This window comes from Salmo salar, chromosome ssa13 (assembly GCF_905237065.1).
Source record: "Salmo salar chromosome ssa13, Ssal_v3.1, whole genome shotgun sequence".
Classification (NCBI taxonomy): domain Eukaryota; kingdom Metazoa; phylum Chordata; class Actinopteri; order Salmoniformes; family Salmonidae; genus Salmo; species Salmo salar.
Genome location: NC_059454.1, coordinates 85223036 through 85244700, shown reverse-complemented (window position 1 = coordinate 85244700; position 21665 = coordinate 85223036). Strand labels below are relative to the sequence as shown.

Genomic DNA, 21665 nt, shown 5'->3' with positions numbered 1-21665 from the left:
TTCACATATGTAGTTTCATGTTATCACATTCCTTTCACATAAGATCACGTGATCACATGAAAACATGTGTTTTTGGAACACTTCACATGTTCACGTAAAATGCATGCGTTTTTTTCCCGTAAGGGAGATGATGCTGGATATTCGTCTGTATAGTTTGTCATCTTTGTCTGAAAGTTGTTGTTTTTGTTTTGTTCAGCCAGTGACACAGATGTAGATCTCATGTAGCAACCAGATCACAAAGGAGATCAGATTCTTCAGGAGCCCAGGGCCAGGTTTACAGATTAGCTGCCTGCTGCTGTAGCTGCCACACAACACAACAACACACTAACACACACCCTACTGCTGGTGTCCTCGCTTATGGAGAGGGATGGAAACCGTGCCAACAGTATTATGGAAGCATCCATCCTTTAGAATATAGGCTGCCTGTCATATACATTTTTGCTCATCTTCATGTTATTAATGGTTCTCTTCCTTGAGTCAAGTAGTGCTACATGCCAAGCCTTTATTAAAGTTGGGTGAAAAACCTGAGAGGTGGGCTGCATATTAAGACATTCCTCAAAAGGCAAAGTAATCCCTCATTCTTCATTATTTTTCCTATCAATTGTGTTTTCAGGGATGGCCAAAGGGGAAAAGAGCTCATGTGGAGGCTATTTCACTTTCCAATGAATTGAATATTGGAGCATTGTGGTGCCTCGGTTTCCGTAACCATGAAAGAATTGTGCATTCACTCAACCCACACTTTTTTCCAGCCTTCCAAAGCAAAGTTCAGGTTTTCTATCCAAAAGTGAAAATTGATTTTATGTTCACTCAAGTGTATGTAGAATTACTTGTAATGTTGACTGTGTGTGACTGCACTGACAATTTCATTACCATGGAGTAGACATACTGTAACCTCACTGTAAGACAGTGAATTATATCTATCAATGTGCAGTATTTGGTTTTTAAAACAGAAATATAAAGGCATTGAAGATAATGCCAACATTCAACCGTTATTATTAAATCGTTTTAGATGGCAAACATGTTGAATTCTATTGCAAGCAGATGCATAGACGAAATGGATTAAATGTCATATGCTTAATGGTAGAAAAATCGAGATTAATAAAATGCAAATTGAGTTGTTATGGCATGATTAAATATGATGTATATTTAAATGGGAATGCCTTTTCCATGTGTGGGGATAAGTGGCCTTTCTGCGCCAGCAGCTCTTTCTTCTCCCTGCTGATTGGCTACTTGCTGATAGGATGGACAGTACTCTCCATATTCTGCTGAAATTATTCATTGAATACCATTAAACCTCTAAATCTTTAAGCATTGAATGTATTATAACTGCACCTGCAGCACTCTACATAGAAAGTATTGCCTGTTCTGTATTATAACAAACATTTTCCAATTCCTATTCAAAATTAAAGTTTCAAATCATGAGTATGTAGAGTAGAGATACCATTAGAATAAAAATGGTAATGGGTTTTCATTATATTCCTTTTTAAAATATTCATTTTTTAGTTATATTAGATGAACTAGCAAGACAAGATGAGTGCAGAAATGAGTCTAGGATCCTGAATTAATTAATAGGAAATGACCACGTGTATTTTGGGAGCAATGATGCAGCTGACCTTTGACATGTCCATCTGGCCAATGTAGAGGTGTACTGTCTGTTGCCAAGTGCAGTAAGACCCCTGCCGGTCTCTCTCTCTGTCCGTGTGCAGAGGTGTGTCTGGTGCCCTGCAGTGCCCACAGTGTGTGTGTGGGAGGGAAGTGCCAGTGTGAGGAGGGCTGGGAGGGGCCAGGCTGTGACCTGCAGGCCTGCCACCCCCGCTGCCAGGAACATGGCCAGTGTAAGAACGGACAGTGTGAGTGCCACCCCGGCTGGGAGGGAGAACACTGCAGCATTGGTGAGTCTCGCCCCCGCCCCCCCCGGACTAACACTACCACAGGAGGTTAATACGTGACTCTAGTAACTAGTGTTCTGTTTAGAGGCATAGGGGCTGGTTTACTGTACCTAGGTTTTAACATGTTGTGGCCTTGGGACTATAAGGTTCTATATGTAAAGCATAGTTCTGAGATATTGAGAATCAAAATCTCCGAACAGTTTTGTAGTGAATTCTTCTTGCATGACCCATTAAGGTCCTCACTGTAACGGTACCTAAAGTGCAGAATATCAAAATCCTGAGACATTTGTAAATCTGTTTTTTTTAGGGGGTGACATCGCAGATAGAACTTTATGTCTGAGTCCAGATTGACATTCCGTCTGTATTTGTTCTGTCTTGTGATTGGATTGCAGATAGAGCCTTATAGCGCCAAGTTCAAATGAGTTTATGCAGATAGAACTTTCTAGTTTTTAATTTTCTTCATCCAAAATGTACTTTCAAAAAATATCTAGCTTCGCAGACATATGAAGAACCATCTAAAGATCAATTATATGTGACTAACAAATGTTTGACAAAAATGTCAGAGAGAATGTTATAGTCCCGAGGTCGTAATGTCTTAATCTGGGCCACGCTTTACTAATGTGTTTTGTTTGTACTAATGAAAGATGTGTGAACCACTGATTTTTGCAGATACAAATCAACGAATATGTAATCCATGTGCGTGCATATCACCACACATGTTAAATACTGTAGCAGTTTATCAGACCATTCCCAGCCAATCATCCGTCTGCTGTATAATATAGACGTGCAGTTGTCAGATGGAACCCTTGAGTCCTTCTTGCCTGGTCCTTCACTCAGTCTGCTAGAAGAGAACAGATGAAACACAGGTACCAAACCTTCAGAGGGAGGGTAACATGTTACCATGTGTCTTAGAGCCACTGGCTGGGGTTCAATGATGTCAGTGGCCTGCCTGTCAGTTATACAATTTATCCACTTCATTGCCGTTATTTGAGAATGAAAACTTAGAGTCACAATGGAACTGTTGGTTGCCGCCAGGCATATTTTCCATCAGCCATGCCCTCCTCCCTAGAGTGGAGGCATTTTTCTTTCTCTTGCAACTGAATAATTTGCTCACCAAGTTCGAACACACTCAATTAATGTGGATACACCTTGATAGAACACTGCAGTTTGTCATCTGAGACTAATGGAATTGGGTTTTGCCAAGTGACTGAAAAGCACATTTTGTAAAAGAACCAGAAAACTTCAGAAATGCAAGAAAACACTCCTTTGAAATCCTTCTTCTTGCCTTTAGAGATGGGGAATTGGAGATGGGCTTTGTGTCTCTGTGGATGTGTGAATCAAACTATAAAGCTTAGCTTCTGGCACATTAATAGGCTGTAATTATCTCTTCATGTGCCCTGGTGCTAGCATATATCTTTGAGGCTCAGTAATCTAATCTCAAACACTTTTTTCTTTCTTCCTTTTATCTTCATGTGGTATATAGCGTATTACCTGGATCTCGTTGTTAAAGGTAAGATGCACTCTCATTCTTTAGGATTGAATTGTTTCATAGCAGCAGGGGTTTTAAAAGGTATTCCTGCAGTACCACCAAAGCACATTTATTGAGATGTTAATTAATTCTAAGGAGAAAGTACGATGCCCAAAGCAATGGCAGAACATTCACTATATTCAATTTATGTAAGATAGAATATAACAAAATACACTCCCCTATGTATTTATTTGGACAGTGAAGTTAAAACTTTTAATTTGGCTCTATACTCCAGAATTTTGTGTTTGAGTTCAAATGTACAGAATGTAACCTTTTATTTGAGGGTATTTTGAGAATATCTATTTTACCATTTAGAAATGAAAGCACTTTATGTATGTAGTCCCCCCATTTAATGATGTCATAAGTATTAGGACAAATTCACTTATAGTGTATAAATTTACTAAAACATTTAGTATTTGGTCCCGTATTCCTAGCACGCCATGACTACATCAAGCTTGTGACTACACACTTCTTTCATGCATTTGCAGTTTTGGTTGTGTTTTGGATTATGTGGTGCCAATAGAAATGAAAGGTAAATAATGTGTGGTTCCATTTTAGAGTCACTTTTATTGTAAATAAGAATATAATATGTTTCTGAACACTTATTTAACGTGGATGCTACTATGATTACGGATATTCAAGAATGAATCGTGGATAATGATGAGTGAGAAAGTTAGAGGCATAAATATCATACCTCCAAAAAATGCTAACCTCCCTTGTTATTGGTAATAGTGAGAGGTTAGCATGTTTTGGGGGCTTGATCTTTAACCCTAGTAGTCCTGAGACACCAGCAAAAATTGTATTTTCATTTATCTGACTTTTATTTATCTCCATGTCCAGCCCTTATATTTAGCCTCACAAGAAGAGTTTACCGTTTTCTTTTCAGGACAATTTGACATAAACAGTTGCATTCATGAGTTTTATTGACAAAAAAAAAGTCTGCCAGAGCAAAAAACGGATAAAAATGAACTGATATGAATGCTGTAAAAACAGAAATTGTTTGCTAAGTGGGAAATGAATATCCAACTAGTCAATGACAACTGTGTGGAATTTGTGGTAGCAACTGTGAGCTTATTACAGTATTATAGACACTATGTCCTGGGATTTCCTATGATCTTCTACGTAAATTAACCCCTTACCTTCTAACAACTCGGCACAAAGTTCTGTACCCAATCTTCAAGGAGAATAGATTAAAAGGGCAACATGTAGCTCTCGTAGTCGATAAACTGTATATTGCTAGCCATAGTAGGGATTGAAATAATAATTTAAAAGAAAGAGGAAAAGCAATAAAATTAAACAATTGTTAAATAAACTACAACTACGCTATAGCATTCAAGATAGGGAATGTTGTAAAATAATTATTTAACTATTTTAGAAATGGATAAGACGGCATCTAATTTATTTATATATTGTCAACTGTCCCCAACCCTATACCCTAGACACCCAACTGAGCGACCCATACACTAAAAATAAGTCCTTATCTGTTTTATGGGCTTACTGTAAGTTGCCTATATGCAGCCAAAACAGAAAAAGGAATGTGGACAAAGACCTACTGGAGCAGCACAGACCCCTCAAGATTCTAACCCTGCCTGGCAGGGTTGGTCCTACAAAGCCAGAGCCCCCTGATGGGAGAGCATCATATACAAGGACATTTTCAAAGCTACTAATGAGAACCTTGACGATCTTGTACCGAGCCGGTGGGGATTCCGGTGGGGTGCCCCCACCCTGGCAGTGGCTGTGCTGGCAACACTGGCTGCAGTAACCAATGGGGAGGGGGTCACACTCGGACAATCAGACAGGAGGCATATTATTGTGACCATGGTGGCACAAAATAATCAAAGGTCTGACTGCACAGAGATGCTTGGGAAAATGGTCACAACGGGGGAACAGTGTGAGTGTGTTTCAAGGGAAGGGGGTGTATCTGATCTCCATCACCTAGGACTTGACAATGGTTAATCAAATCTCCCAATTTTTGCACATTTTGGTCAATGTTGCATGCTTTCTCAAACACTTGTAACTGTATATGCATTCGTAAATCAAGTCTTGAGTTGGGCTCTGGGATGTAACAACTGTTGAGCCTCTGAGCTTATAGTTGATTGTGGGGGAAAGGGGTTGTGTGTGTGTGTGTGTGTGTGTGTGTGTGTGTGTGTGTGTGTATGTGTGTGTATGTGTGTGTGTGTATACCACATCTGTTGCTCGGAGATAAGGATGTTAGGAACAATGTAGGATGAATCACAATGATTGTTTGCTAAAATAATAATTACTTGACTAAAATGTAATGCAATGGCAATCCTGGTTATAGGTAATAATCTTTTGCATGAACTGTCAACATTATTACGCATATTAATTGTTAATGATGGAAATTAAGATACGCAAGATTTTTGAATATATATAGTTTTTTGATAGCTATATATAAAGCAAATTGAGGTGAGAGCATTGGAAATGCTTTTAGCGGTTGATCTGCTTCTGTTCTGTGGGTGGCACTGTGTGCTCTTTTCGAAGGATGGGCCCTGGCCTCTCAAGGGGCCTAGGGATCCGGGGGGACGGCGGTGGCTGGGATGACAACCCCGCTTTAGCGGGTGGAATAGTGGAGAAGAACAATTGGAGGGTTACTTAGTAGCAATGCAAATATCATGGTCCAGCTATATGGACACTCAATCACTATGGTACTTTTTAATGGTACATTTCCAAACATGCAGTACCAGTCAAAAGTTTGGACACACCTACTCATTCAAGGGTTTTTCTTTATTTTTACTATTTTCTACATTGTAGAATAATAGTAAAGACATCAAAACTATGAAATAACACATATGGAATCAAGTAGAAAGCAAAAAAGTGTGGAGAAAAAAAAGAAGGTGATTCTTCAAAGTAGCCACCCTTTGCATTGATGACAGGTTTGGACACTCTTGGCATTCCCTCAACCAGCTTCATGAGGTAGTCACCTGGAATGCATTTCAATTAACAGGTGTGCCTTATTCAAAGTTAATTTGTGGGATTTCTTTCCTTAGTAATGCTTTACGCTTCGAACACACCGACTGCGTCATTGCGTTTTGATACACCAGAAGTACATTAATTTCCAATGGTACGCTGCGTTTGCTTTGCAGCATTGCAGAGGCATTTGCAGTGCGTTCTGTGTGGTGCATATGTTGTATTTATCGAATGTATGCATCAAATTTTATGTGTAGACTTGACAGAAAGTAGCAAAATGTGAATGTTGAATTTTTGGTGCACACATATCCAGTAAAAAAAAATTGGGATAACATAATAAAAACAGTTTGACTGGAGAATATCTTGAATTTTTTTTATTCATTTATTTACCAAGTATATTATTTATTCGATGACATCCACAAATGAATTGTGAGAGCCTATAATATAATTTTCCTCCAAAATGCAGTTTTGGAGCAAAATGCAATAATAAATAGTCAAGATAGCAGAGTAGGCTCTTTCAACAATGAGACCAACGTTGAGGAAGGTGGTCTTGATCGCGCTGTTGGGCCGGGACCAGCCCCGCCGAAAGCACAGGTCTGTGTGGGTCCAGAGATGGTTAAAGTCCCGAAAGCAGGCAGGGGAGTTCCACCGTCTCATTCAAGAGCTTCGACTATTTGGAGAGGAATTCTGAAGTTACTTTCGTCTGGACTGAAGCCAGTTCGATCACCTGCTCCAGATGGTTGGAGCCAGGATCGCCCGGATGGATACCAACTACCGGGAGTCCATCAGCCCAGTTGAACGCCTGGCGATTTGTCTCCGGTAAGCTAAATTCTAGTACATTTTTAAAGCCTTTGATACCATAATTGACTGATATTTGATACATTGTTTTTATGTGCAACCTAGCTAGCTAAAGGGCTCTGTAGTTAATAGTCCCTGTTTGACATCAGATGTACTTTTACAGAATGTTCATTAGGACTATAACTTTTCCCAAAATTGGTTTATAATCCTTTTTTAATTATGCAATGTTACCAAATGAAAAGAAAGTTGAGGTGCCTTCTGCCCTAATGAAGGTAGGCTAGTCTTCTCCAGGACCCATTGTTGTTCAAGACAGTTACAGTCATTTATTACATTCTTATTGGACTTACATACACTCTTAGAGAAAAAGGTTCCAAAAGTGTCCTTCTGCTTTCCCCATAGGATAACCCTTTTTGGTTCCAGGTATAACCCTTTAGGGAAAAGGTTATACATGGAATCCAATAGAGTTCTACTTGGAACCAAAAGAGTTCTACCTGGAACCAAAAAGGGTTCTTCAAAGGGTTCTCCTATGGGGACAGCCGGAGAACCCTTTTAAGTAGATAGTACCATTCTTTCTAAGAGTAGAGTTGGCCTGGGCTACAGTTTATTGATATAGTCATAGACTGAATTGTACTGTTTCAAGGCATTGTTAATGATGGTTGACGAGTATTACAATATAATTAGTAGAGTATAATAAACAGTAATGAGGAAGCTATATGAGTAGATATAATATGTGGATGGAATTGAAGTTACACACAATATTGATAATTATTTTGAATTATATTTCAGATTCTTGGCGACAGGGGACTCCTACAGGACCATAGGATTCAGCTTCCGAGTTGGACGGTCCACGGTGGCAGGCATTGTCCCCTCTGTGGCACAAGCCATTTGGGACTGTCTGGTTGGTGAATACATGCCAGTCCCCAAGGAGGAAGACTGGAGGGCCATCGTTGACGAGTTCCTGGAGAGGTGGAATTTCCCCAACTGTCTTGGCTCCATTGACGGGAAACATGTAGTAATCCAGGCTCCACCATGCTCGGGTTCACAATTCTCCAACTACAAGGGTACATATTCAGTTGTACTCTTGGCTGTAGTAGATGCCATCTACTGTTTCCGTGTTGTCGATGTTGGTGCTTAGGGCAAGGGAAGTGATGGCGGGACCCTCCTTCGGCCAGGCACTTCAGGATGGCACCCTGGAGATTCCACCACCTGCATCACTCCCTGGGGCTGAAGACCTGGGACCTGTTCCCCTCGTCTTTGTCGGCGACGAGGCCTTCCCTTTGAGACCCAACCTCATGAGGCCCTACGCTGGACGCCAGCTGCCATTGCCAAAGTCTGTAAGGATCTTTAACAAACGACTGTCCAGGGCAAGGTTAGTTGTTGAATGCGCCTTTGGGATTCTGGCAGCCCGGTGGAGAATGTATCGGAGAGTGCTTGGTCTCAGCCCCTCAAATGTCGATGCCTGCGTGAAGGCCACATGTGTTCTCCACAACTACCTGCGGAGGTCATTCCAGGAGCCGCTCCGGATGGAGATGGGCACGCCAAATAGTCACCTACCTGATGTCACCAGGGCACGTGCCAACAACGCCCCCAGACAGGCACTACAGGTGAGGGAGAAGCTGACCACCTACTTCTCATCGCCAGCAGGTGAAGTCCCATGTCAGCATGCCGTGGAGTGAAACGGCTCTTTTAAGAGCCTTCTAACACCAAGGTTATTTTAAGAACCATCCACCATTGTCCATAAAATAGCATTTTTTCCCCAGATTATTTTATTTTTCGTTGTCTCTCTTCATTTGGAAGTTATATTTAAGTGGAATTTGGGAGTAAAGACCACACCTTAACCCCTTCCCTCTCCCATTAACGTCAGTATTATACACACCTGGCATGGTACATCTGGTGAGCGGGAGCACTAATTCAAGTTATACGACATACAGTTAATATGATAACAAAGGGAAAGGGTAGCCTAGGGTCCATACAAATAGTACAGTTTACCGCCATGTTCACTGACAAAATACAGGTGGAAAAAAAACGAATTAGGAAGAGAATGTGTTTTTATTTTCATCTTGTCTTAGATCTGCAAAGGTATAGGGAAGAAATAAGCAGATTAAGTCTAAATGAGATAGTAATAAACAAATGAAACAACTGACTATGAAAACATAATTTAATAAGTATTTAATAAGTACAGGAAAGAACATGACAGGTATGTGTGTTGTAAAAATGTTTTAAAAAAGAAAACTATTGAAAGAGGTGTGTGGGTGTGGGTGTGGGTGTGGGTGTGGGTGTGTGGGTGTAAAAATAAGAAAATGAATGTGTAACCTGTCATCTGTAAGAGAACAAGAGCATGTATTTTTGGCACAATTGCAGACAGATACAGGGACTACTCATAAAGCCTAGACGTAGTAGGGGAACTTCAGACATGGCCATAAAGAGAGAGAGGGCAGGGCACTTGGAGATCTGAGGTACAGAGAGGAACGAAGGAGAGGTGGTGTGTGTGTGTGTGTGTCTCTGTCTCTGAAAAAAAGAAAATAATGTGTAGCCATAACACAGCTAAACAAACAAATGGCCCCTGGATGTCATGGACCAGTCGATGGAACATAACTTCACAAAAAGTTTCAACACCCTGGTTTTCAAGTGGTTTTAAATGAAATAAATATGTTCACCTTTAGTCTTGTAAGAGACCAACAAGAGCATCTGAATTCTCCGGAGTATGAGTTTCAATTCTGTCAATTCAGAAATCTATGTAACACTAATAATGAATGCTATCCCGAGACTTTATAAACAAATTACTTTATGAATTGACTGAATGTAAATGGAACTGACGTGTGTGAAAAGAAAGGTACAATGAGGGAGGTCAAAACAACAACCAGACAACTCCTCTCCTCTTCCTGTCCTTCCTGTGAGCTGGTCGGCTAAATTGACTCCATCTCTGGAAGGGAAGAGAAAAACAACACATACAAGCTTTACATAATATAACACCATAAAAGGTGAGATTTATGTTAACTAAATACTGCTTGTAAAGTGTAGTTAGTGACATAAAATTTGGAACAATGTGGTAAAGTTGGTAATTCCTGCTGTTTACTCATGGAATTTGTATTTCAGATCAATAGACGAATATGGGAGGCAAATATTTAGACAGCAAACTGTTGTTTTAGGGTATTTTCTAACCCAGAAACAACGGCTATACATTTGCCTCATATTAATCCTTTGATCTGAAATACCAATTAGCCTACATGACTATACTGTAGAAATGACCAACTTTACTTCCTTGTCGCAACACTTATGACACTACCTGTGATATGGAGAAAAGAAAACGTAGCATTGAACTCGGCTTTGAAAAGCAGCTGATACATTTTAACCTTGACTGCTGCTTTTCTTTGCTGAGGCAGCCTCTTCAGTGTTGGCACCAGGCTCAGGCTCATCCTTCCTGTGAGCATCAGGTTGGGCTGCATCCCTCTCGACGGTTCGGAGGAGCCTCAGCTGAAATGAGTTGAGTGGATCTGTGGGCTGGTACCTCCGATGACGCCTGGTGTGACGTTGTTCCTCTTCGTTTCTCTCTCTGTTTCTCCTAGTTTGTCTCCATGGCCACATCCTGTTCAATGAGGTCCTCAGTGGTCACTTCCGTGAGGTTCATAATAATCTCAGGTGGTCCTAGATCCAGAGGTGCTTCCTCCATTTCATCATCTTCCATGGCTGCACCGGTGGTGGTCATACTTGTGGATGATGTAGACGTTCTAGAGGGTCTCGCTGCACCGGTGGTGGTTGCACTAGTAGACGACATTGAGGGTCTCGCTGCACCGGTGGAGGCCATGGTCGCACTTGTAGATGACGTTGAGTGCCTTGATGCACCGGTGGCGACAACACTTGTGGATGACGTAGTGGAGGGTCTGGCTGTAAAATTGCCACTTGTTGCCCTAGGCACAATAAATGGACCCAGAAAAGAAAGAATGTGGCAGAAGCGCCAAGGCTGCTGGCCTGAAGCTGCTGACCCAGACCTCTTCTCTTTCTCTGCCCTTCTCTCTCGCTGATACCTGTCCCTGAGTCCTCTTCACTTCCTCCTACAGTCTTCTTCGACATAGACATGAATATGATAAGGCAAACCATTACCTAGCATAACTGTAGTTATTAGATAGCTATCATTGACATGTCACCAAATAAGCAAAGAGAAACAACAGTCCATCATTACTTTAAGACATGAAGGTCAGTCAATCTGGAAAATTTCAAGAACTTTGAATGTTTCTTCAAATGCAGTCGCAAAAACCATCAAGCTCTATGATGAAACTGGCTCTCATGATGATTGCCACAGGAAAGGAAGACCCAGAGTTACCTCTCCTGCAGAGGATAAGTTAATTAGAGTTACCAGCCTCAGAAATTACAGCCCAAATAAATGCTTCATGGAGTTCAAGTAACAGACACATCACAACATCAACTGTTCAAATTGCTGCAAAGAAACCACTACTACAGGACACCAATAAGAAGAAGAGACTTGCTTGGGCCAAGAAACATGAGCAATGGACATTAGACTGGTGGAAATCTGTCTTTGGCCTGATGAGTCAAAAATTTTGATTTTTGGTTCCAATCTCCGTGTCTTTGTGAGATGCAGACTATGTGAACAGATGATCTCTGCATGTGTGGTTCACACCGTGAAGAATGGAGGAGGAGGTGTGATGGTGTGGGGGTGCATTGCTAGTGACACTGTCTGTGATTTATTTAGAATTCAAGGCACACTTAACCAGCATGGATACCACAGCATTCTGCATCGATACACCATCCTATCTGGTTTGCGCTTAGTGGGACTATCATTTGTTTTTCAATAGGACAATGACCCAACACACCTCCAGGGTGTGTAAGGGCTATTTGACCAAGAAGGAGAGTGATGGAGTGCTGCATTAGATGACCTGGCCTCCACAATCACCCGACCTCAACCCAATTGAGATGGTTTGGGATGAGTTGGACCGCAGAGTGAAGGAAAAGCGGCCAACAAGTGCTCAGAATATGTGGGAACATTCCAGGTGAAGCTGGCTGAGAGAATGCCAAGAGTGTGCAAAGCTGTCATCAAGGCAAAAGGTGGCTACTTTGAAGAATCTCAAATCTAAAATATTTTGGTTACTACATGATTCCATATGTGTTATTTATTCTACAACATAGAAAATAGTACAAATAAAGAAAACCCCTTGAATGAGTAGATGTGTCCAAACTTTTGACTGGTACTCTATATTATGTAAATAGATTTGAAACGTGTATCTCATTATGGTAATTGGTGAAATAATTATAACCAGTTTGTAACGGTTTAGCAGATAATAAGAAAAGATTAACAATATTTACCCGGCTTAAAGAGAAGGAAAATAATATCTATTGTTTACAGGAAACTCATTCAACAATTTTAGATGAAGTTGTGTGGAAAAAGGACTGGGGGTGGCGAAATATGCTTCTCCCATGGGCAAAGAAACTCAAAAGGGGTGATGATATTAATTAACAGTAATTTTGATCCGAATGTGCAAATTTTACAAACAGATCCGAAAGGTAGATGGATGATATTAAATATGTTATTGGATATAGCTCATTAACCGTTATGGATCAATAATGATGATCCACATTTCTTTGAAAATACATATACTGAATTATCAACCCTACAAGTAATACAAGACTCTATTATTATGGTGGGAGATTATAATACTGTTTTAAATACCTCAATGGACCGTAAAGGAAATCACACTACAAACTATCACCCTCATGCTCTTAAGGAAATCACAAATGTCATGGATATATTGGAACTAGTGGATATATGGAGGCTTAAATATCCTGACCTAGTGAGATATACATGGCGGAGGCTCAATCAAGCTAGTCGTCTTGACTACTTTCTTATGGCATTCTCGTTGGCACCAAAAGTTTAAAAAGTGTTGATAGGTGACAGAATGCGGTCGGACCATCAGATAATTGGCATATACATTACTCTAACTGAATTTAATCAAAGCCTATTGGATGATAACTTGTTTTTAACTAGGACAGAGGAATTTATAATTGAATTTTTCCGACATAACATAGGTACAGCAGATCCCCTTACTGTATGGGACACTTTTAATGTGCCTTTAGAGGCCATGCAATTCAGTACTCAGCTCTACAACAAAAGCAATTTAGGTTCAAATAATCCATATTAACAAAGGAAATCGAATGTCTGACAGAACAGATAGATTGCAATAAAAACTGTACCTTAGAGGCTCAGAATAAGTTAGAAGAAAAGCTAAGAAAAATTTAGGAACTTATTGAAGAAAGATCAAGTGTAATATATTATAAAATTAAACCAAGCTAGATGGAATATGGTGAAAAATGCACCAAATTATTTTTTAATCTTCAACATAGAAATGCTACCAAAATTAATTTACTGAAACTTGTTACAAATGATGGAGTCACCCATGATTCACCAAATTATATTTTGAAAGAGGAAGCAAAGTACTTTAAGCATATGTTTTTGTTTCAGTCTCCTCCATCTCCTCTAACCGAAGCTAATTGTATGGATTTTTTTCTATTAATAATGTAAAATGAACAGCTGTACAGAAAGACTCATGTGAAGGCGAAATTACAGAGGAGGTACTTCTTGATTCAATTAAAGCCTTTAAGTCCGGGAAAATTCCAGGGCTGGATGGCTTACCAGTTAAGATATACCAAACTTTTTTTGATATACTCAGAGGACCGTTATTAGCATATTTTATCCACTCCTATGTAAATGGTAGATTATCGGACACTCAACAAGAAGGTCTGATTTCATTATTACTGAAACAGGATATTGGTAAATATTGGAGGCCCCTTACACTTCAGTGTTGTGACGCAAAAATTCTAGCAAGATGTATAGCGCATAGAATTAAAAAGGTACAGTATTGTCAGATATTATTCATTCTAATCAGACAGGTTTTTTACATGGACGATACTTTGGAGATAATATAAGACAAGTACTGGAAACAATAGAACACTATGAAAAATCTGGGAAGCCAGGACTGCTATTCAGTAGCTGACTTTGAAAAGGCTTTTGATAAAGTACGACTGGAGTTTATATATAAATGTCTGGAACATTTGGAGAATTTCTTATAAAATGGGTTAAAGTCATGTATAGTAACCCTACTGTAGGTGTAAAATATGAAATAATTGCTACTCAGAAAGTTGTCAAGAGTAGTAAAACAAGGTTGTCCACTTTTGGCATATCTATTTATTATGGCCATCGAAATGTTATCTATTAAAATTAGATCCAACAATAATATCAAGGGGTCCAACAATAATATCAAGGGGTTAGAAATCCAGGGCTTAAAAACAAAAGTCTTGCTACCATGGAAAGGAAAATGCCTGTCTATTTGTGGAAAAATAACCCTGATTAACTCTTTAATCATATCCCAGTTTACCTATTTTCTTCTGGTCTTGCCTACACCTAGCGAACAGTCATTTAAATTATATGAGAAAAAATATTATCACAGCACAGTTGAAAAATATATGGCAAATAGATATCCAATATGGATGGTGTTAAGAGATAGATGGGAGGGTTTGAATGGAGCTGAAGGTTGGGAATAATAACAACTAATAATAACAAGATAAATAATGTAAAACATACATTGTCTGTAAAACGTATATAGGTTCATAACTTTTGTGAAAGAAATAGATGGGAGGTTGAGGTTAGAGGAAGGACATGAGTAAAAACAAACAAAATATAACTATTGTAAAACAGACTGTGTCCATAAAATGTATATAGTATGTATAAGCTGGAAGTAGAAGCCTAAGCGTTGTTTACTAATTTGGAAGTGATGCAGACAATTACATTGATGGAAGCTACAATCTATCGGCAATATTTAAGCTGATCTACCCCCCCCCCAAAGAAAATACTTGTGAGAGTCTCAGCTTTTCATAGATATATTTTTAAAGTTTGAATCTCAAACCATTCTGACTCTACAGACGTTTATATAAAAAGAAAGACAGTCCAGGCCCCTTCGGCATCCTCCCTTGTCTCACACACCACCCTAGCTCAGCCCCCGTTAATCACACACCACCCTAGCTCAGCCCCCGTTAATCACACACCACCCTAGCTCAGCCCCCGTTAATCACACACCACCCTAGCTCAGCCCCCGTTCATCACACACCACCCTAGCTCAGCCCCCGTTAATCACACAGACTAATGGTTGGTACCAACGTATGCAGAATACGTTTTCAAATCTAATGGTATAACCAGAAGTCTGTAGTTCAAACACACAATGTTTAAAAGGGGTAAGAAGTTCAAAATCACACCAATACAACGGTGGGACTCACTGGGTTAAGGATCTATAACTTTCTAGCTCATCATTATTCACGATTATCCGTAATCATGGTATGTAGTGTTCAGAAACACTTATATTCTTATTTACAATAAAGTAACTCCAAAATGACACCACACGTTATTTACTATTGATTTTCATTGGGCACTACATAATATGAAACACAATCAAAACTAACTGCAAATGCATGCAAAAAGTTTGTAGAGTCACATGCTTGAGTCACAAGTTAATTTGTCCAAATACTTGACAACTTCAAATTGAGGGACTGAATACGTAAAGTGCATGTATTTCTAAACGATAAACAGATATTTATGAAAATACCCTCAAATAAAAGGTGACATTCTGTACTGTCGCCTCATAAAACATTTGATCTCAAATCCAAAATTCCAGAGAGTAGAGCCAAATTAAAAGTTTTAGCTTCACTGTCAAAATAAATACGTAGGGGAGTGTATGTAGCAAATGTTCTCGAATGGCCAGACATCTGGATTTTATGTAAATTAAAAGAGAGCAGCATCTGTCCCCATCTCCTTAATCATGAGGAATGACCCGTTGTTTCTGGCAGTGTTCTGATACACAGACTGTCTGTCTTCTCTCCCTTTCTCCATCCAGACGGCTGTCCAGGCCTGTGCAATGGCCACGGTCGCTGCACCCTGGAACAGAGCGGGTGGCACTGTGTGTGCCAGGCGGGCTGGAGCGGCGTGGGATGCAATGTTGTCATGGAGACAGAGTGTGATGACAACACTGACAACGACAGAGGTAAGGTCCCTGTGGATGGTAGCCTGTCTGTGACTCAATAATGATTAATGACTTGACCTCCAGTGTCGGTGAAGGTCAGGATGAGGAAATATTTAGGACTCCACTTCTCCTTCCCTTCATCTGAGCCAACGAGACTTTTCATTTTCCTTTTTGTTTTCCTTTTGTTAGATTCTCGCTACAATAGTTGCCATGGCTCTCAGACCAAGGGGTCCTCTAGGTTTTCTCTCAGTAATTTGCTGATGGTGTGCTGCCTGTTGCTTGGCTCCTCTGAGGATTAATGCTTGAGCATAGCCCCTAGTGTTCCAGTGAACAGGGAACCAGATATGAGGCTTTGGAGCTCGGGTTCAATGCCCGTGTCTTTGAGGGAAACGTAAAAGATGGAGAAAAAGGCCATTTGTAAAAGCAAGGGTAACCTAGTTGTTCACTGACTTACATGACATGTTATTGTTGTTTCAAAGTTAAAAAAGAGAAAGTCAAGTTTACAATTATGTAATATGAAGTGTAAAACATGGTTGCGTAATGTAGTAATTACTGTAGTTTGGTATAATACAAATTGTGATTGACAGGTTACAAAACATACTGCTTCTGTTTAGGCACCATGTCTCATCGAGTGCATGAGTCAGCTTCTTAATTTAAATGTCCCTCTGTATATGAGGTGTACATTGGCTACACTAGACTGCATCTAGTTCCTTTGTATGTGGCAAAGGCGATAAAAGCATAATACAGTTACTGTGCAGTCAAGCTACCATCTGGAAACAGGGATGTGGTTGGAGCGTGAACTCCTTTTTCTTCTGAGTTTATGATGATACAACATGAGGTGTAATATGTATAAATGAAGAGTCATTATGAAATAATTTAAAGTGACAGGCTCCAAAATATACTGATTCTGTTTGAGCACTATGTCTCATCCAATTCCATTACATGAGTCAGATGTTTAATTAAAATGTACCTCTTTATATAAGGTGTAAATTAGCTACATTAGACTGCATCTAGTTCCTTTAAACATGCAGAGAGAAGGCTGCGTTTACACAGGCAGCCCAATTCTGATCTTTTTTCAAGTGATTGTTCTTTTCACCAATCACATCAGTACTGAAAAAGAGCTGATGTGAAAAGAGCTGATGTGATTGATCAAAAGAGCAATTAGTGGAAAAAAGATCAGAATTGGCCAAAGTGTCAGAGAAGGTAAGAGCATAATATTGTGCACAGTCTCTACAGTCTAGCTAGTGTCTGAAAACCAGGGAGATGTGGATTTGAGCGTGAATTCTTTTACCTCACCCACTCCTCAGGGTTTCCCAGCTCTGGCTGCTTGTACCATTACCTCTTACCTTGACAGTGTTAAGTCAGATCCTAGGAAGCTTCTAGATTGAAGCAAAACAGCTTCTTCACTTTATCAAGTCTTCATTCTTTGCTAATTTTCACAGTTTCTTTAGCCGTGTTAGTGTGCGTTCCCCTGTGTGTGCCTGTGCGTGTGATAAGGCAGGTATGTGCAGCGTGATGTTAGTGTATCTTTTGTTTTGTTTGTGTTGATCATAAATCATGAACTGTATTTTCTTTCCTCATCCAATACAATAGAAAATAAAATCACGTTCAGTTCAGTGATGTGCGGCAGCCTGGGCAGTAAACGTTCACTCTGTCATTCTACAACCTAATTGAGTGCTATTCACGGCAGCTATGACTCTCCCTTCAAAGATGATACCTCTGCATTGTGTGTGAGTTCTTATGACTGATGGGAATCTTGGATGATGTACATTCATTTTGGCCCTCCTTTGATGTAGAGGGAAATTGTAGGAGGCTCAAATTGGCCCGACACTCCAACAAAGGAGGAGGAAATAATCACCCCATGCCAATTACTTTCTCAAGCCAATATATATACATCACAACCCCAGAACATATTCCTATTTTCATCTCATCTCAACTCCATTAGAAATGCCATTTATATTCCAAATGAGGCCTCATCGGAGGCATTGTTTGAAAAAACTAAATGGCAAATGATCACCTGAAAAAGAGCAGTGATTAAGAGAAAAGATAATGACTTTTCCAACCAGCTGTAAATGAGTTGCTAAAACCACAAATTAACATCCAGCCTTCATTATGAAAATGGTGGCTGTGCATTGCTGATGCACTATGCTCTGTTTTACTTTTGCAGCTGTGGAGTACATTAATTATACAACAATAGATCCGGAACACGGATAGCAATTCTCCCCCAAATAAATGTTTTCTTCATTATTTCATTGCGTTGTTTATTTGTTGATTATCTAAGTATTGGTTATGGCTGAGCACCAGGCCTCGAATTTCCCAGGGGCCATGACTGTCGCTTCCCCCTTGTGTGGCTGTAATGCCCCCTAAAAAAATCCATGCCTTGTGGCCGTTGTGCCCTTGGGCTGAATATAATCATTATAATTCCCTTCTCCCTGCTGCCAATCGCCATGCTCCGAATCACCTCTCACTCACTTGGCTCTCTCAGATATCTCAATTCTTATTAGCCAATGCCCGTCACGTGATCGCGTCCTTCTCACAGGCATCGCAGCTCCGAAGTAGGCTACAAGTGAAGACTGACACATAGGGAATGTTGTGGCGTGCATATTGAAGATGTTAGAAGAACTGTCCACATTTACTTTTCATCAGCCAACAAGATGAGTAGGCCTAACAAACAGCAAAATCACTAGCGTATGTCAATCTACTATCCCCCATAGTAGAAAAGATTATCAATTCTAATGGTCTGCTTGTCCTTCCTTCAAAAGTGCACAGCAAAATGTGAGCGGTTTCATATGACAGAGATGAAAATATCATTCAGAAATTTAGAAGGAGGGAAGATATAAAGACGCAACAACTAGCATGGGTTGTTAATATGACTGATTATGTATTTTGCTACTCGGCAATGAAAGAAAGTTGACAACATGAGAGAAATAGGCCCTGCTGGTTTCAATGGCATATGAGGAAGTGTTTATAAAATAATCCCCTTAACATTATGGTCAGAACATGGTGAGACATGCCTCATAAAATGACAAAAACTTCCAGGTTTTAATAAACAATTGCATTTATGGTTAAATAGTTTCAAAATGTTGACTGCCTCTGCTCAGATTGCAAGGTGGGTGATGTTGCAGTGCTCAGCAGGTACTGACCTTTCTCTCCTATCTGAATGAACATGCCTCAAGTATGTCGACAGAATCAAGCATTTAGACATTAATAATGATGCTACATTAAATTTGTCAAACATGACTGGCGTTTAGCCTATATATAAGGTATGTAATTAAAAGTATCATTAAAGTTTGGCTACATTTTCAGGCGGCTCCCTCATCTTAGCATCGGTCTGGACATGAGGCTGTAGCCAGTAGCATAAGATATCACCTACACTTCGACATGTAGGCTAATTATTTTGTTACATACGCAATTTTATTGGCTATTGTCACGTATACTCCCTCTCTGGCCTCTAGGTCACCAGACTGCTAATTATTACGCACACCTGTCACCATTGTCACGTGCACCAGCGCTTATTGACACTTACCTGGACTCCATCACCTCCTTGATTACCTGCCCTATTTATGTCACTCCCTTTGGTTCCTTCCCCAGGTGTTATTGTTTCTGTATCTGTTTCATGCGGTGCGCTGTTCGTGTTTCTTGTTTTGGTCATGTTCATTTATTAATTAAATGTATTCACTCCCTGAACTTGCTTCCCGACACTCAGCGTACATCGTTACAGCTATTTTGGTTAATGGCCTTGGTGCGCTGGCAGATTCAGCAACTCTTGAAAGCCAAATGGCCTTGCCCCTAAAATCACGAAATTCCAGGCCTGCTGGGCACAGTGCCTCCCTTACTTTGGCAATCCAGCTCTGAATGGGGATATTATGGCTCTTGGTCCAGTAGTTATGCTGTTGTGTTAGCCAGTAGTTTACTGAATTTAAGCTTGTCAATTTTATTTGCCACATATTGTATCATTGCACCTTGTTACATTATGTTAATATAGTTACTATCTTATTACATTACCTTAGTATAGTTCCTACCTTATCATATTCTGTAAACATACTTACTGTAACACTTTATTCTGAAATAATTCCACATTGTGCTTATATTTGTCATCTCTGATATAAGTAACCACACTTTTAAAACGTGCTATGAGAAAGCATGTTTACATATCGCGGAAGGTGTGTACAAAAGACCAAGAGACATTATTCTGCTTTTAATTACCAATGCAATTTTGCTGTGATGAATGTCAGCATTCACTTAAGCACTACTCAAACTGGCTGTGTGAGAGGAGTCTATGGATTTAATGGAACCAACGCGCTGCCTTTGCTCAGACCCACATTGTATTAGACATTAAAGAGAACATAATTAGGAAGGCACTATATTGCAATTATAGAGCGGCAAGTAAGTGCAGTATACATGTACTGTATTGAGACTGTATAAATCAGAAGTGCATTTTGCTCCTTGTCAGAAATGATCTAGATCAGGGGTCTCCAACCTTTTCTAGCATGTGAGCTACTTTTAAATTATGAAACATGTCGTGAGCTACTCATAATTTTTTCCTAGCTTTCAAATAGGCACTCTTTATATTTTCCCGAATTCAGGGGGGTTTTTTTCTTCAGTTTTTCGCTCTCAAAATTACAATTATTCATAGAAGTGGAGATGCTGATGAATAACAATATATCTAGCTGCTAGATATATTGTTATTCATCAGTACCTCCACGTTTTTCAAGTTTAAATCATCACAGCAAAGACATCTTGATTACTGTGTGTTAAAGGCTCAATAGGGTAGAGTGGATGTAGTCCCACTTAGGAGAAACATTATCAATTTATTCTATATCATTTGGAAATTTCATTTACAGTTTCAAACCACTTGAGAGATTTTATCTCAATTTCACATGGTCCTCTGTGCTTTGAATGTTATTTAACTCTCCCTCCTGTATTACATTGTGAGCCTGAGATACTGTACAGTGTAGACTTAGCTGTGATGATGTTGTGTTATTGTGTTGTTGTAGATGGCCTGACGGACTGTGTGGACCCGGACTGCTGCCAGCAGTCGAGCTGTCACAGTGGGCCTCTGTGCCAGGGCTCCCCGGACCCCCTGGACCTGATCCAGCAGAGCCAGACCCCCTTCGCCTCGCTCCTCTCACGTCTCTTCTATGACCGTGTCCACTTCCTGGTTGGGAAGGACAGCACCCATGTCTTCCCTGGAGACATCCCGTTCGACAGCAGGTAGAGTATATTATAGATAGTTTGCATGGATGAACAGAAATAGCTCTTATACTGTAGAATTGCACTGAACAAACATATAAACGCAACATCTAAAGTGTTGGTTCCCATGTTTCATGAGCTGAAATAAAAGATTGACGAAATTTTCCATACGCACAAAAAGCTTCTTTCTCTCCAATTTTGCGCATACATTTGTTTACATTCCTGTTAGTTAGCATTTCTTCTTTGCTAAGATACAGTGAGGGAAAAAAGTATTTGATCCCCTGCTGATTTTGTACGTTTGCCCACTGA

At 39.9% G+C, this 21665-nt stretch overlaps 1 protein-coding gene across 4 annotated transcripts in view; it reads left to right on the top strand.

The window, feature by feature from the left end:
* Window positions 1-21665, top strand: part of tenm1 (teneurin transmembrane protein 1) — a 232381-nt gene that overhangs the window by 145297 nt on the left and 65419 nt on the right. For all 4 annotated transcript variants that reach the window (XM_014137549.2, XM_045692309.1, XM_014137548.2 and 1 more), the window contains exons 12-15: window positions 1707-1892; window positions 3373-3399; window positions 16038-16184; window positions 21161-21377. In XM_014137549.2, coding sequence (XP_013993024.1) covers window positions 1707-1892; window positions 3373-3399; window positions 16038-16184; window positions 21161-21377 — 577 coding nt within the window. The remainder of the gene's footprint in view (window positions 1-1706; window positions 1893-3372; window positions 3400-16037; window positions 16185-21160; window positions 21378-21665) is intronic.